Source organism: Procambarus clarkii, chromosome 12 (genome assembly GCF_040958095.1).
Source record: "Procambarus clarkii isolate CNS0578487 chromosome 12, FALCON_Pclarkii_2.0, whole genome shotgun sequence".
Lineage (NCBI taxonomy): Eukaryota > Metazoa > Arthropoda > Malacostraca > Decapoda > Cambaridae > Procambarus > Procambarus clarkii.
Window position 1 is genome coordinate 42,666,465 of NC_091161.1, and position 18,304 is coordinate 42,684,768.

The window sequence follows — 18,304 nt, forward strand, 5'->3', positions numbered from 1 at the left end:
GGCCTCTTCACGCATTTTCATTCCCTCACACATTTGAGTATTTGTTTCCCACATCAAGAATTTTGTCAAAAAACGTTCAAGGAAATACGAGCTTATTTATTCCAACTTATAGATAAAAAAAAACAAAAAAAAAATAAACTGGCGACCCCTGGCAGCAAGTTCAGGAGGTCTCGGCCTATATCTGGCCGGGGGGGTGTGGGGTTCTCAGTGAGAGATCATACGACCAAGCTGTGATGGAGACTATAAATGGTATGCATAAACCCTAATACTTTACAGGACTTGTCATGGTTTGTGCCTCATTGATAATTCGTTCCAAGTAGTTAAAAGTTAAATCTAAAAGAAATCCAATAAAGTTCAACGATTTTTTTCTCTCTCTCTATGGGCGTATGCAATTAATTTTTTCTGTTATATCTTTTATCAGAGCTCGGCCATCAGGCTGTAGATGTTGAGGAAAAGAGGAAGATGCAATGCAGGGAATCGCCCCTGGTATTTATTTCACGAGGTCATTGCGTCGTGGAGTATGAGGAATTGCCCAAGTTCATCGCACGCGTCAAGGCTTTGGCGGCAATTGAAAAGCAGTATGAAGGCGCAGATTTAGAAGACTCACATGTTCAAAGACAGAAAACAAAAAAAATTAACGCCGTTGAGACCGTATATGGCGGTTTTTGTGACGAAACAGAAATAAGACTACCTGTCGAAATAGGAATAGGCTTGATTAATGTGGCGTATAATGGAATACCCAACTTTATCGAGTGGGTGCAAGCCCAAGGTGAAATAGAAAAACAGTTTGCGGGGATTGATTTTAAACAGCGTGAAAACTGGTTTATTTATCATGACAAAGTTCGAGCGCAGAATGCATTTAGAGAAATTTTCTTTGGGGATTATGGGGATTATTGTTCCACCTCCGAAGCTGAGGAAATTGCGCCAGAGGATGAGGTTTATTGGAGGGAAAATTTGCATCCCGTCATTAAGGCAGATCTAGATAAAGCTCCACCCACAAGATAACTCTTAGGAACTAATGATGCAAAGGGGACATACTACAGGAACAATGTGCAGGTGGCCTGATGGGGGGGGGGGGGGGGTTATCCCCAAATCCCGAGACTTTGTCCCCCAACCCAGACTCTGTTCAATCAGAACATTATTTTGTTTGTGTATATATATATATATATATATATATATATATATATATATATATATATATATATATATATATATATATATATATATATATATATATATATATATATATGTGTGTGTGTTTTTTACCTAAATAAAAAAAAATCGTGTATCATTATTATTATTATTATTGCACACTCCCCTTGAAGATGAAATATGTTAAAAAAAAAAGTCAGGTAGTATTTGCTAGAGTACTTGTCATGGGGGTGAATAAGTGATGAGGTCTCTCTCTTATTTTTAAAAACTACTTTAACAGATAAAAAAAAAACTTGACATTTATACAATTTTTTATGTTATTATGAGTACATATACAAAAAAAAACAAGCACTTTTTTATTATTCGTCGTTAGTGTAATAAGATCTAAGGTTCCTCCTTTTACTCGATGGTCTTTTCACTACTTGTTATCTTGAGGTTATCTTGAGATGATTTCGGGGCTTTAGTGTCCCCGCGGCCCGGTCCTCGACCAGGCCTCCACCCCCAGGAAGCAGCCCGTGACAGCTGACTAACTCCCAGGTACCTATTTACTGCTAGGTAACAGGGGCATTCAGGGTGAAAGAAACTTTGCCCATTTGTTTCTGCCTCGTGCGGGAATCGAACCCGCGCCACAGAATTAAGAGTCCTGCGCGCTATCCACCAGGCCCCTTGTGGCGGTACTTGACCTTTCCCTGCTCCATCTTGTTTAGGACGCACCAGCACAAATTCTTTTTTGCATTTTTTCATTACATGGGCCAAATGAGCCAGTGTAGGGTAGTAAGATGCCAGCCATTCTTCTTCTTCTTCACCCGCTCTAGACCAACCCACCCCAGAATTGCAGCCTATACCAAATGGCATAACTATCCGTTTGATAGAATTATTACTCTTGGCTTCGCTCATAATGCGACTCACGGCCTTTTTAAAACACCATAATGTTGATAGTTGTATCTCTCCGCAATCCCGCTACTAAATCAATATCTTTACTGTGCTTAATATGAAATTGGTTAATGTCATTATTTTCAATAGACGCACCTACACTATATTGACATATGAGGGCTAAGAGATAAGGCTGCACATTAGGTTCTGGTGGCGGGGAGAGGATTATATTTCCTGGAGTGTCACGATCCGTAACTACAGCACAAAGCGTTTCAGGACATATTTTCTTTTCAACCACCCCATAAGGATATTTTTCCCACAGCTGTTGGGAGTAACCATTAGAAAACTGGTGTAGGGCAGGAAGATCATAGACAATACAGTCCCCGGGTTTAAATATATCATCGTTGGGGAAATCCACTTCAATAATAGAATCTTTGAGTCTCCGTAATTTGGCTCGCATGTAGTTGGAACACATCTCGAAGCGATTAAAAAGGTTTTTTAACATAACCTTCGTCTTATATACACCTTGTCACATAGAGTTGTTAGAGGCTTTTATAATATGTAATTCATAGTTTTTCTTTTTGTACAGAGAAATTAGGAAACAATAAATAAATGTGTGTGTGTGTGTGTGTAGAGAAATTAGGAAAAGTAAATAAAAATACAGGTTAACATTTCTTTTTTTGTGGTTTAATTTGTATGAAATATTACAATATAGATTCTACAGCTTTTCTAATCTCATCTTCATTATATTCCATTTCCATTTTCTCTTTGTCTTCATTGTAGTCGTCTTCCACAATAGTGAGCACTTCATCTCCTACAGTAACAGACATGGCGCCGGTAGATGGATCATATTCCACAGCAACGCTCGTGGTATCTTCCACGACAGCTGACCCGTCTTCTCTCACGTCAGCGGCAGGTCCGACAGTAGAAACAGAGTCTTTATCATTCGTAGAAACAGGTGGAATGGCCATACGTGGAATCTTGTGTCTAAAGATGCCATGGGTTGGAGAGCGAGTTGGCGTGTCATTATTTACAGGACATATCATTAAAGTGTCTATACCACGTTCTTGCAGTTTCTGAGCTAATTTGCACATCACAGGGAAATATTTAGTCTCCCATATGTTGCGTTCGCCACTTGTGAGATACTGCCCGCAAGCCTTGCCCAACCCATATGGGAAAATAATCCTTCCCACTTGTCCTCTTCGGCTTCTCTGAAGAATATGTTCAATGGCTTTTCGCAGAGCTTTGTCAAACCAACGCCATCTTTGGTATTCGGTATCATTTTTCAGACCGTCATAAAAATGCTCATCCAAACTCCATGCTTCGTACCTGGGCTTTTTGTAAGAAGATGGCGTCGCTGGACCGTTGGTAAACTGGGTGATTAATCCAATAAGGTGCGGTAAAACAGCATAACTTTCATAGGGGTCGTCATCCATCCTATTGCAGAATTCGGGTGCTTCGCCAACAAATATGAGGCCGGGGATATCTCTATCAGTTCTAACAGCACGATTTTTGTACGGCAGGTTTTCCCGATGCAATCGAGCATAGGGGTATCGTTCCCATAAAGTGTGTACCATTTCGCTCAACTGCACGCTTGTTGCATCCAAATCATAGAGCAGACAATCACGATTGTTATAGATGGGCAAAGAGGCAAAGTCGCCAATCAGGGAGGGGAGCTCCATAGTGCTGGCTTGTGAGGTAGTGACTCGGAAGGGGGTCTATATACACTTTTCACGCCGGCGCGGGGGACAACTGCGCATCGTAGAGTTGCCAGGGACATTTTTTTTTTCCTTGGAGCTCTGGTCATTACGCACCAATATAACATTAACATCGTAATGTTTTAAGTTTTCATACAGATCTTCGATAATTGGAAGATATGTTTCCTCCCAAACTTCATCTCTTTGAACACAGGTGCGACCAATACCCACAGGTAATACAACTCGTGCGATTTCCGGAGAAGACTTGATGAATCTCGTTATGGCTTCTATAGCCTTTTTGAAATAGATGAGGCGATTTTGCGTTGTATCTTCTTTTAATCCGGCGAGCATATCACGATCTTTGGATTTTTCTATATGCGACTTAGCGATCTCATTGTTCTCTACAGGCGCCCCTATACCATATTGCACTGCAGCAGCAATAATGCAGGGAAGATTTTCAGCTCGACGATTGGAGACATGAATTGAACCGGGAATTGGGCGATCATGGGGAACACATCTCTTGAGATTATACAAAGGCCTGCGTTCACCATAGGCGCTTGCGTGTTTGTATTTCACTGATATGTCCTTCGCCATCCCGTACGGGACGCAAGATATGCAGTTTACAGGATACACAATGCAAGTTTCATTATTGCAAAATTCTTCATCGGTTAAATATCCGGTGTGCGTTTCCAGCCACGTCTCCATTTTTCTTTTTTTTTTTTACTTTCCCTTATGTTTTGGATAAAGCCTAGTCAACCGCCCTGTGTCGACCCTGCGAATATTCGTCGTGGGGGCTTTGCGCCCTTATATCTCCATCCCTGCTAGTGCGTGTAAAAGTTACCACGTACTGAGCAAATATTTATATTATTATTATAAGGGCCTCGACCAACAAGAAGCCCATAGGAACATTTTTTTTTCACTGACTTAATTAGCATAAAAAAAAAAAACACCTCAAATAGCGCAATATGCATCTCAAAATATCTTGCCATAAAATATCAATATACGTCAGCTTAATACCCAAACACTGGCAACCTTTTTTTTTCAGAAGCAGAAAAGGTCAAACACAGTGCGACATGTTACAATTTTTTTTTTTTTAATGTTCCCCCCCCCCCCCCCCCCCCATGAAAAAACCGTAGTCAGACCATATTCCCTTAATGAAATATATATAAAGTCATGGAGGCCACATCATTATTGGAAGGTTTGTGATAACTTATTGACATTAGGGATACCTTATGTAGTTAATGACATTTCTCGATAATTATCACAAAAAATAAGTACTTGGTCACCTTTCCTAGACTACCAACTGCCATCTTTTTTTTTTTAATTCACTGCATTATGCAACATGATTTAGCACATTTGCGAGTCATTTTTTCCTTTCCCTGTTTCCTCATAATTATGCCATAAAAAAAGAGTAGCGGTGGCTAGAATTGCCAAACCAAAAAAAAAAAAAGAAACTAGCACATATGTAGCGATCTTTGACACTTATTTCGGGGAGGGAAAGGACGGGCAATATATAGCCTAGGATCTTGCCTCCATTCGCCAGTGTCGCACCAGTACACAATGGAACCTTCCCGTACTAAAACGTTTTACTCCAGGGACAGTCTTAAATGTGCCCAAATGCGTTTAGACACCTTTATAAATTGGCCTGTCGAGTGGCTAAACCCCCAAGACCTGGTGAATGAGGGATTTTATTATCTGAGAGTTGCGGATCATTGTTCCTGCGCCTTTTGTTGTAAAGTTGTGCATGCTTGGATTGAGGGCGATACGCCCCGTAGTAGGCATGCGAAAGTGTCGCCAAATTGTTCCTTCATAAGAGGCGAAAAGGACAATAACGTTCCTTTGGAAATCACCAAACTGGCATTCGAATATGGGCTGGATTTATTTTCACCCCTATTCGAACCAAAGAATATAGCAACATCTGATCGTGAGTATATTGTATAAATATAATTTACTAGTTTATCTGTGAATAATTAGTATTGGCGATGTGGAGGGAGGACAAAAAAAAAAAATAAGTATAAACGCAGTAAGTCTTTTCAAATAATTTTTCTTTATTTTTTTTTGTTTTTGAAAGAATTGACTTAGAACCTGTGTCTTATGCATATATGTGATGGAGCATCTTTGTTTTTTTAGAGACCCCACCCCGCGAGGAAGAAACTAAAATGACTGGAGATGATTTGCAGGTTCTGGGGGTAATTCCATACGCTAAACCTAGATATCCAGGCTTGGCAACATACAAACAGCGTTTGGAAACATTCGACCTCAGCTGGACTGGTTGTGTCAAGCAAACATCTCACGAATTGGCAGAATCAGGATTTTTCTTCTGTGGTAAACAAATATTGTTGGAGTTTTTGTTATTTTTAGTGTGTGCGTGTGTATCCTCCTGGCCGGGGAGGATTTACTGGGCGCAAATCCTTAACTGTAGCCTCTGTTTAACTCAACAGTAAAATGGGTACTTGGTTGTAAAAAACGATTCTTCGAGGTGGGGATTGTATTCTAGGGACCTGCCCGAAATGCTAGGCCGTACAAGAATGTAACAACTCTTGTATATATCTGAAAAAAAGTGTGTTTACTCCCCCAATTGTGCTTGCGGGGGTGGAGCTCTGGCTCTTTGGTCCCGGGAAGTGTGTGTGTGTGTGTGTGTGTGTGTGTGTGTGTGTGTGTGTGTGTGTGTGTGTGTGTGTGTGAGTGTGTGTGTGTATGTATGTATGTATGTATGTATGTGTGCGCGTGTGTGTGTGTGTGTGTGTGCGCGCGTGTGTGTGTGTGTGTGTGTGTGCGCGCGTGTGTGTGTTTTTGTATTACAACATTGCCGGATGTGAGCTATAATAATGAATGGGAATATTTTTTTTCTTAAATTTACAGGCCTAAGTGACCACATGCGCTGCTTTTTCTGTGGGAATGGTTTTCGTAATTGGGAACCCGCTGACGACCCTTGGACACTGCACGCGCAATGGTATCCTGAGTGCACCTTTGTCAACATTAAAAAGGATGCACAGTTCATTAAGAATGCTAGAGAATCTTCGCAGCGTCGAACTATAAAACCCATAGATGAACATCTTTTAACTGGTCTGATGGAAGGTTTGGGTTTTTTCCCAGCATTAATTGAACATTTTGGATTTCCTGATGTCTGTGTGAGACCTGCCTTAAGGCTATATCTCAAAAGCACCAAAGATTTATTACCGTTTGTTACAGAGGCCAGATGTATAGAATTAATGTTGTGGTATATGCAAGAGAGCACTAAAGCCGAAATGGGTTTAAGGGGAATTCATCATGAGGATGTGGAAGGTAGGGTAGAGCCTGCGAATCTGGAATGGCAATCCGCGCCCTCTGACATGGAAACAGTCGCCACAGCTAATGAAATGGATGTCGACGTTGTTGGATCAATGAGCGGGTTCATGAGCACTAATCTTGGTTTGCGGGCTTTGCCTTCTCCTGTTGAAACAGAGGCGGAAGAGACGACTATAGTCGCTAATGAAATGGATGTTGAAACTGGCGAAGAGGCCACAGACTTTGATGCGACATCCCATGTTGAAACTGTGATGAACACATCTACGCCAACGTCTTGGGCTGCTGATATTTTGTGTAAGGTGTGCTTTAACAATGCGTTGAGTGTCGTACTGCTGCCCTGCAGACATATGGTAACATGCAGTAATTGTCTTGTATCTATGAGAAACTGCCCCATTTGCAGACGCACCATTTCGCATGTCCTTCGACCGATTATTTCCTAAGAAGACAAAAGAGGCATAGAGACTAATTTATTTATGTAAATAAAAATTGTACAAATGTCGAGTTGTTTTTTTATATTCATAAATTAGTATAAATAAGCTCACATTTTCATGAACAGTATTTTTTTTTGGGGGGGGGGGGTGATTAGATTGCAATTGCTTATTTACTGCCCTAAAATCAATGATCCGGGGGGTGGGGGCGAGATACTGCCTCATTTAGAGAAATTTGCTATGTGCAATAGCTCGGACGTTGGGGAACTGAACCAGGTCCTGCACGAAGGTTGCTCAACATTCCGCTCGAATATGGACAAAAATAGAATCTCTCTCTCTCTTTCTGAGGTAAAGAACCTTTTGAGAACTAGCACTCAAAGGTTATAAAAAAGATTAACAACTTTATAATTAGAGAGGCTGCTAAGATAATGAATCATTTAGTAAAATTTGTAATGTCCAATATATCGGACGTTGGGGAACTAACGATTCTGGGAACTAACTGGGAAGAATAACGATTCTTCGCGGCAGGGGATCGTATTCCAGGGACCGTAGGATTAAGGACTTGCCCGAAACGCTACGCGTACTAGTGGCTGTACAAGAATGTAACAACTCTTGTATATATCTCAAAAAAAAAAAAAAAAAAAAAAAAAAAAAAAAACTGAACCAGGACCCGCACGAAGGTTGTTCAACATTCCGCTCGAATATGGACAAAAATAGAATCTCTCTCTCTCTCTCTCTCTCTCTCTTTCTTTCTGAGGTAAAGAACCTTTTTGAGACCTAGCACTCAAAGGTTAAAAAAAAAAGATTAACACCTTTATAATTAGAGAGACAGCTAAGATACTGCATCATTTAGTGAAATTTGTAATGTCCATTAGCTCGGACGTTGGGGAACTGAACCAGGGCCCGCACGAAGGTTGCTCTGCTCCTGTGCAAATGAGGAAACATTTGGGAGAAAGAGAGGAAGCAAGATTTACTCCCTTGGAAAACCTTTATAAAAAATTAGTGGCCAGAGCTTTGAAAATATTGGCAACTTTCATTATTTATACAGAATGAAACTCTTAATTAATAAATAATATATATCCTGAAGAATAAATCTTCCTCTATGAGACATATATTTTTAGTTAGTTTTAAAAGTTTGTAATTACAGTAATGATAAAGCCTTCCAACCATGGCTCATTAAAAGTTTTTTTTTGTTTATGAAATCGTGTAAGTATTTATGCAATATTTATTATCAAACAATCATAATACGCAATGGCATATCATTTTTATAAAGAGGCTTTATAAGGTAAATATAATAGCAATGCGAAACTCTTTCTATCTGACGTATTATTTTAAATAAATACATTTGGGCGAAAAACATGTCTATTGGCCGCGTGAGCGACTTAGGGTGGGCTCTTGCAGATTCTATGTATTTTAATCTCTAAACATTTGAGTGCCAAGAACAACTCTCGTGCAGGCCCGCATTCAGTTCTCGACGTTCAAGCTTTTGCTATAGTAAATGTCTCTAAAAATGAGGCCGTATCTCGCCCTGACCAACTGTTTTTGGCTCAATTGTAATCCATCCAGCCGCAGTCAGCTGGGCAGGACCCAGTGCAGGTTTGGAAGGCTTTGGAAATTAAAGCACCGTAAGATTGTGAGTGTTCAAGTTTAGGGGGGACTAAGTATTTTGCGCGAATGTGAAAGCCCTGGGTTTATTTGTGTAAGTTAAAAATTGAGTTTTTGTTTGTGTATAAGAGTTTAGCAATGTGTTTAAGTAAGATTGTGCAACTGTTTTAAGTTTAGGGGGGACTAAGTACAGATAGCGCCAGTCGTTGCATTATATGAAGTTATTGGGCCCCCACCACAGTAGCTGAAAACTATTATGTTAAAAAATGAAATTTAATACAGAATACCCCAATACGTATTAAATTGCTTAAACCACTCAACTACTTTCCTTTATAGTATATTTACGAGTGTCAAATTAATGTTAGAAGTGTCAAACCCCAACACAATATGGCTGAGGCCCCACTATTTAAACTTCTTTTCGTATGCTATGAAATATCACAGGTATTGTTAATGCTTGTAACGTTTATTACAAAAGATAGACATACATTTGATGCTATTTTTCATATTAAAATCTAATTTGAGGCCCGAAAAATATATCTATAAACAGGTTAGAACCATACAAATTCAAGTATGCCTTTTTCACCAGTAATCAACTGTATGCCACAGAAAATGGAATCTTTACTTTAGCTACAGAAAACGGAGCAAAGCCAAGGGGGGATGACTGAAATAAACAGTTTCCAACCTGACTCTTCCCGCACATAAACATGTCTTTCTTGACCTCATTTCAAATTATATAGAGTACTGAAAGCTCATTTTCCATAGCAAATATACTAAGGAACTCATTTTACGACTAGAACGCAAACTAGGACCCCTCATTCAGATTCAAAACACGAGAATTATTGACTGAACATTTCCCCACTATCAAGCACACAGGACTCTTTAAAGCTATCTTAACTTCTTTAAAACCCCAATATGACCCATCTCACATGCAGATCCTGTTCTATGACTCACCCTTCATGTCAATGTACCCCACAGTATCATGCAAATTCAAGATAAGGCTTACTACACCTATATATCCAAACTTGGTCTTTGTAAGGAATCTAGACCCCCCCCCCTTGAATGCTTGACCCCCACTGGGGTTATCCACCTCTGACCATTACAGAAAATGGAGCTGTGCCCAAGGACTCCCTATACTATTCAGTCATAGCCTCATTAAAGTACTCCAAAAACTTCTATATTCGCTTTCAACTGCGTTTCTTGGTTTGAATCTATTGAACATTCACCCTCTGATCCATTCAAAAGTAAGGGCCCCCAAATTGGTACCGTAGTACTCTCGTAACACCCCCGGGACAAATCGTGCATTTTTGCTCATGCCATTAAAATACTCCAAAAACGTTTATATGCCTTTCACCAGTGTATTTTTTGGTTTCCAACTATTGAACATTCATCCTCGGTACCTCTCATAAGTAGAGACCCCCTTCTTGAGGCTCTAGACTCATCTTAAAAGCTCGAGACGAATCGTGCAAAAAAACAGGTTAGGATAGGGCACCAGTTCCTCAGGTACACCATGGGTGGTGGTCCCCCCGGGACCCCAGGGGGGGACCACCACCCCACCACCGCCAGCCAGCCAGGAGCGCGCTGACTGTGCCCTAACCTAACCACCCAAAATAAGAGGAATGGACGATCTGGCCCGCCAGGGTCAAGTCGGCATGGAAGTGCCCAACCGTTTCTGAAATTTTTTTACCTCAATCTGTCTCCTTATTCACTACTGTGGTCTGTTCCCCCCAGGGGTCCCCAGGGCCCACCACCCAGGGTGTACCTGAGCAACTCCTGCCCTATCCTAATCTGTTTTTTCTCGATACGTCGAGTGCTTTTAAGATGAGTCTAAGGCATCAAGAAGGGGGTCCCTACTTATGAAAGGTAAAGAGGATTAATGTTCAATAGATTCAAACCAAAAAATACACTGGTGAAAGGCATATAAACGTTTTTGGAGTATTTAATAGCATGAGCAAAATTCACGATTTGGCCCGGGGTGTAACCAGAGTACTACTGTATCAATTTGGGGGTCCCTACTTATGAATGGATCAAAGGGTGAATGTTCAATAGATTAAAACCAAAAAACACAGTTGAAAGCGAATATAGAAGTTTTTGGAGTACTTTAATGATGCTATGACTGAATATGAAATTGCATTTTTTTTAACACCTTAATAGCTCACAGCTATTGTGGTGGGGGGCCCCAATAACTCATGTTATGCGACTACTGTTGCTATGCAATACTTTTTGATATCATGTGTAAAAATTTAAAAGTCGAATCCATCAGTTGCCTTTTTTGTCAGTGGTGGTATATCAAGCGCAAAGGTTTTCAGAAAATGTTAGACCTCCACCTTTTGAAAAGTGTGAAAATAAATTCATGCTAGTAAGAAGGGCTAGCACGAGTTAGTAAGAAGGCAGCTAGCATGAGTTAGTAAGCAGGGCTAGCATGAGTTAGTAAGCAGGGCTAGCATGAGTTAGTAAGCAGGGCTAGCATGAGTTAGTAAGCAGGGCTAGCATGAGTTAGTAAGCAGGGCTGGCATGAGTTAGTAAGCAGGGCTGGCATGAGTTAGTAAGCAGGGCTGGCATGAGTTAGTAAGCAGGGCTGGCATGAGTTAGTAAGCAGGGCTGGCATGAGTTAGTAAGCAGGGCTGGCATGAGTTGGTAAGCAGGGCTGGCATGAGTTGGTAAGCAGGGCTGGCATGAGTTAGTAAGCAGGGCTGGCATGAGTTAGTAAGCAGGGCTGGCATGAGTTAGTAAGCAGGGCTGGCATGAGTTAGTAAGCAGGGCTGGCATGAGTTAGTAAGCAGGGCTGGCATGAGTTAGTAAGCAGGGCTGGCATGAGTTAGTAAGCAGGGCTGGCATGAGTTAGTAAGCAGGGCTGGCATGAGTTAGTAAGCAGGGCTGGCATGAGTTAGTAAGCAGGGCTGGCATGAGTTAGTAAGCAGGGCTGGCATGAGTTAGTAAGCAGGGCTGGCATGAGTTAGTAAGCAGGGCTGGCATGAGTTAGTAAGCAGGGCTGGCATGAGTTAGTAAGCAGGGCTGGCATGAGTTAGTAAGCAGGGCTGGCATGAGTTAGTAAGCAGGGCTGGCATGAGTTAGTAAGCAGGGCTGGCATGAGTTAGTAAGCAGGGCTGGCATGAGTTAGTAAGCAGGGCTGGCATGAGTTAGTAAGCAGGGCTGGCATGAGTTAGTAAGCAGGGCTGGCATGAGTTAGTAAGCAGCGCTGGCATGAGTTAGTAAGCAGGGCTAGCATGAGTTAGTAAGCAGGGCTAGCATGAGGGCTTGCATGAGTTAGTAAGCCGGGCTAGCATGAGTTGGTAAGCAGGGCTAGCATGAGTTGGTAAGCAGGGCTAGCATGAGTTGGTAAGCAGGGCTAGCATGAGTTGGTAAGCAGGGCTAGCATGAGTTGGTAAGCAGGGCTAGCATGAGTTGGTAAGCAGGGCTAGCATGAGTTGGTAAGCAGGGCTAGCATGAGTTGGTAAGCAGGGCTAGCATGAGTTGGTAAGCAGGGCTAGCATGAGTTGGTAAGCAGGGCTAGCATGAGTTGGTAAACAGGGCTAGCATGAGTTGGTAAGCAGGGCTAGCATGAGTTGGTAAGCAGGGCTAGCATGAGTTGGTAAGCAGGGCTAGCATGAGTTAATAAGCAGGGCTAGCATGAGTTAGTAAGCAGGGCTAGCATGAGTTAGTAAGCAGGGCTAGCATGAGTTAGTAAGCAGGGCTTACTAACTTTCGCCAACTGTATTTAAAATAATACGTCAGATAGAAATTGTTTCGCATTGGTATTATATTTACTTTATAAATTTCCTCTATAAAAATGAAATGCCATTGCGCATTATGATCGCTTTATATTGAATATTGCATAAATACTTATGAGATTTCATAAAAAAATATTTTAATGAGCCAGGTTTGGAAGGCTTTGTTTTTAAAATTATTATTCCCTTTTTTTTTAATAATAATAAAATTATTAACATTGACAAACATTTGCTCTTGAAAAATATTGTCTTTTAAGACTTTTATGTGCTAGAGTACCAATTGTTAAAGCTTTCTTTTTCCATCACAAAGAAAATCTTTCTTTCTCCCACATGTTTCATCATTTGCACTGGATGCTGAGCAACCTTCGTACAAGTCCTGGCTCAGTTCCCCAACATCCAAACTATTGGATATTGCAAATTTCACTAAATGATGCGGTATCTTAGTTGACCCCCCCTCTAATTAGAAAGCTTTTAATCTCTAAACATTTGAGTGCCAAGAACGACTCTCGTGCAGGCTCGCGTTCAGTTCCCGACGTTCAAGCTTTTTGGCTATAGTAAATTTCTCTAAATGCCCTGACTAACTGTTTTTGCCCTGTTTTTTCGTATCTCACCCTGACCAACTGTTTTTGGCTCAATTGTAACTCATCCAGCCGCAGTCTGCTGGATAGAAGGACAGTGGGCCTGATAAAAATAAAAACATAAATTGATAGATCAGCCTCTAAATGAAGCCGTATCTCGCCCTGACCAACTGTTTTTGGCTCAATTGTAACCCATCCAGCCGCAGTCCGCTGGATAGAGGGGCAGTGGGCCTGATAAAAAAAAAAAAAACATATAAATTGTTAGACTAGCTCTTTACATATGCTAGTTGTTAAATTTAGAAACTGCTACTAATGCGATGATGCAAGAGGAGCTAGTACACATCTATGGATCAACCAATAAAAGCAGCAGACTTCTAGATGTTACTACTGCTCAGCTTAGGCCCCCCTACTGGATGGGCAGCGGTGCGCAGGAAAAACATAAATTATGACACTAGCTCTCCACATATCCCAGTCTTGGTTTTCATTTAGAAACTGCACTTGCGGTCTTTCTCGTGCCCCATTGTTGATGTGTGACAATGACCATTGGATTTTTCAAAACTAGCTCATTAAGATTGCGAAAACTTGCTTTAGCTAAATAAATTGTGTAGGTTCTGACTCTGAGGCCCATTATGCATCGCTGCAGCCCTTTCCGCTATTGCCCGCTAGATGGTAGTAGGGGCTGCATTAATAAATGAATTAAAACTAACATTCAATTATATATTCTCAAACTTATGCAAAAAAAAAAAAAACTTATCACATTTGCAAACTTGCACAAATTAATTTTGGCAATTTCGTTTACCCATTTTTTTGTTTTTCTTGCTTGAGCCAAAATGAATTGTTGGGCTCATTGCCAGAGTCCATTACCCACCGTGGTAACCCTTCCCACTACCCGCCCCACAAGATGGGTATGGGATTCATAATAAATGAACTAAACTAGCATTCAATTATATTCTCAACAAACTTATGCAAACCCCATACAATTACATTAGCAAGCTAACACAAATTCATCGAGCAAGTTTAACTATTTGCATACTTTGCGTCATTATATAATGGAATATAAAAAGAAAATTCGCAGAATTCGGAGATAACACCATCAATGGAGTCCAAGAAATACCCAAGTGCTTCATTCATAATGATGCGCTGCCAGGAATCTTAGCAAAGTAACCAAAACATTTGCTTACTGTAGGTGAAGGTTGCACATGTCTCTCCGGTTAGGCGGTTGTGGGGTGAGACCTGCAACTGCGGACTGGCCATAGATGTAAAAGTGCCTTGCATAGAGACCGTTGCAAGCCTCTTGTTGAATCACTTAGGGTGCATATATGTGTGTGTGTGTGTATGTAGCAGTGACAATCGCGTAACGAGCTTTCAAGAGATTGTCACTTGCATAGCTAAACAATATGTAGGGTTCAGTTTCCAAACCAATTATGCGGCTCTCGAACCCTTTTCCCCTGCTACATGCGGGAGATCCCTTTTATACAACATCCCCAAGACCATTTCATAAGAGTTAGTGCTGCACCTCTCCAGGTAATTTCATCAAATTAAAGAAAATTTCTACCAATTTTACCTAAATTTTGTTGTGTATGGCACAACCAAAAGCCCAATTTCCCAAAGCTTAAAAAAAACAGCCCAAGCTAAATTTATTTAAATTTACTCCAGTTTAAAGACAAGTCCACCAAAAAGTTATCTCCAATTATAAACAAAAAACTAAAACTGAATTTAAATATAACTAATCAGGGGCTACACATAAGGGGCATAACTGGCAATCCCCTCACAGTGTTCAAGAGAGAACTGGATAAGCACCTTCAAAGGATACCTGATCAACCAGGCTGTGACTCATACGTCAGGCTGCGAGCAGCCGCGTCCAACAGCCTGGTTGATCAGTCCAGCAACCAGGAGGCCTGGTCGACGAGCGGGTCGCGGGGACGCTAAGCCCCGGAATCACCTCATATGATTACTTTATATGATTACCTCAAGGTAATCATATAAGAACCAAAGGTAAATTTCACTGTCCCTCCTCCCCCCCCCCCCCCCAACCAAACCCCTACCCCACCCCAGGAATAGGCCTGATTTGTTCAAGCCAAAGGCCAATTCACCCGAGTTTTCTCTATCTCATCTAATAATAACGTTCATTTCCAGTGCCCAGTATCCAGCCACCACATACTCCCCATTCCCAAGACCATTTCATAGTGTTAGTACTGTGGCCATCTACCTAATTTCATCCCAATTAATGACAATTCCCTATTAAATATAGAGAAAAATATGTCATCATATCACAGCCAAAGCCCATTTCACCCAAGTTTCATGCACCTATCCCATAGAAATTTAGTGTGCATTTTCAATATCCAATATCCAGTTGCCCCATGTCACGCCCTATTCCCAAGACTATTTCATAGTAATAGTGCATTGTCCTTCCAGCTATTTCCAAATATCCAGATGTGCTTATATATCATCACTCCTAGGAAACCAGTCCTATCCAAACAGCCAAGGCCATATTTAGCCAAATGTATCAAAATTTACGAGAATTTCCACCTAATTTGACAATTTATCCCAATTTAATCCAATTTCCACCTATTTTTGCCCCATTTTATCCTAATTTAGTCCAATTTCCACTAAATTTACCAGAGTTTGTCCGTTTCATAGCGTAACCAAAGCCTAATTTGACCAAGTTTCACCTATCCCAATTAAATTTAATGCGCATCTTCAATATCTGATCGCCGAAAGTGATGTTTTTGCATCAACCCAACCGCCCTTGCCCATACCTCTGATACCAAGATCTTGATTCCATATATGGTATCTTATTCTTGGGACACAGCCAACCCATCCCAACCTAACCTCTATTAACTATGGGTTTAATGGCCATTTTTCTCTACATCAGTTCAAACACAACCCAACCTCATATAAATGGATTTGAACTCCATTTGTACACATGTTCTTAGGAAACATGATAAGATTCGCCATATCTCTATCATTAAATAATCAAATTTTCCTTAACCGAGCCTATAACTCCCCCCCCCTCCAATTGGGACAAATTTGTGTTAAATTTGGGTTATATTAAGCTAATGTGAAAATATATTCCTACTTTAATTCTTTAATATCCATAATTTAATATCGTTCTTGGCACTCAAATGTTTAAAGATTAAAATCTCTATAATTAGAGGGGGGGGGGCAACTAAGATACCGCATCATTTAGTGAAATTTGCAATATCCAATAGTTTGGACGTTGGGGAACTGAGCCAGGACTTGCACGAAGGTAGCTCTGCATCCAGTGCAAATGATGAAACATGTGGGAGAAAGAAAGATTTTCTTTGTGATGGAAAAAGAAAACTTTAACGATTGGTACTCTAAGTATTGAAAATCTCAACTTTATAGCACATAAAAGTCTTAAAAGACAATATTTTTCAGGAGTAAATTTATGTCTATGTTAATAATTTTATTATTATTAAAAAAAAGTAAATAATTTAAAAACAAAGCCTTCCAAACCTGGCTCATTAAAATATTTTTTTTTATGAAATCTCATAAGTGTTTATGCAATATTCAATATAAAACGATCATAATGCGCAATGGCATTTCATTTTTATAGAGGAAATTTATAAAGTAAATATAATACCAATGCGAAACAATTTCTATTTGACGTATTATTTTAAATAAATACAGTTGGCGAAAATTAGTAAGCCCTGCTTACTAACTCATGCTAGCCCGGCTTACTAACTCATGCTAGCCCTTCTTACTAACTCATGCCAGCCCTCATGCTAACCCTGCTTACTAACTCATGCTAGCCCTGCTTACTAACTCATGCTAGCCCTGCTTACTAACTCATGCTAGCCCTGCTTACTAACTCATGCTAGCCCTGCTTACTAACTCATGCTGGCCCTGCTTACTAACTCATGCTAGCCTTGCTTACTAACTCATGCTAGCCCTGCTTACTAACTCATGCTAGCCCTGCTTACTAACTCATGCTAGCCCTGCTTACTAACTCATGCTAGCCCTGCTTACTAACTCATGCTAGCCCTGCTTACTAACTCATGCTAGCCCTGCTTACTAACTCATGCTAGCCCTACTTACTAACTCATGCTAGCCCTACTTACTAACTCATGCTAGCCCTGCTTACTAACTCATGCTAGCCCTGCTTACTAACTCATGCTAGCCCTGCTTACTAATTCTTGCTAGCCCTGCTTACTAACTCATGCCAGCCCTCATGATAGCCCTGCTTACTAATTCTTGCTAGCCCTGCTTACTAACTCATGCCAGCCCTCATGATAGCCCTGCTTACTAACTCATGCTAGCCCTGCTTACTAACTCATGCTAGCCCTGCTTACTAACTCATGCTAGCCCTACTTACTAACTCATGCCAGCCTTCATGCTAGCCCTGCTTACTAACTCATGCCAGCCTTCATGCTAGCCCTGCTTACTAACTCATGCCAGCCTTCATGCTAGCCCTGCTTACTAACTCATGCCAGCCCTCATGCTAGCCCTGCTTACTAACTCATGCCAGCCCTCATGCTAGCCCTGCTTACTAACTCATGCCAACCCTGCTTACTAACTCATGCTAACCCTGCTTACTAACTCATGCCAACCCTGCTTACTAACTCATGCCAACCCTGCTTACTAACTCATGCCAACCCTGCTTACTAACTCATGCTAGCCCTGCTTACTAACTCATGCTAGCCCTGCTTACTAACTCATGCTAGCCCTGCTTACTAACTCATGCTAGCCCGGCTTACTAACTCATGCTAGCCCGGCTTACTAACTCATGCTAGCCCGGCTTACTAACTCATGCCCCTGCTTACTAACTCTTTCTGGCCCTTCTTACTTGCATGAATTCATCTTCACACTTTTCAAAAGGTGGAGGTCTAACATTTTACGAAAATCTTGCGCTTTATCTCTGTCTCCCTCGCCCTCACTAGTGTCTCACTCTCCCTCGCCCTAACTCGCTCTCGCTCTCCCTCCCTTGCTCTCGT

The 18,304-nt window shown here is 41.1% G+C and overlaps 1 protein-coding gene across 1 annotated transcript in view; it reads left to right on the forward strand.

Moving 5' to 3' along the window:
• LOC123757312 (baculoviral IAP repeat-containing protein 8-like) overlaps positions 1 to 7,508 on the forward strand; it is a 231,616-nt gene extending 224,108 nt beyond the window's left edge. Inside the window, exons 3-4 of the mRNA XM_069323372.1 lie at positions 5,853 to 6,047; positions 6,585 to 7,508. Coding sequence (XP_069179473.1) covers positions 5,882 to 6,047; positions 6,585 to 7,450 — 1,032 coding nt within the window. The 5' untranslated portion in view covers positions 5,853 to 5,881 and the 3' untranslated portion in view covers positions 7,451 to 7,508. The remainder of the gene's footprint in view (positions 1 to 5,852; positions 6,048 to 6,584) is intronic.
• The last annotated feature ends 10,796 nt before the right edge of the window (positions 7,509 to 18,304 follow it).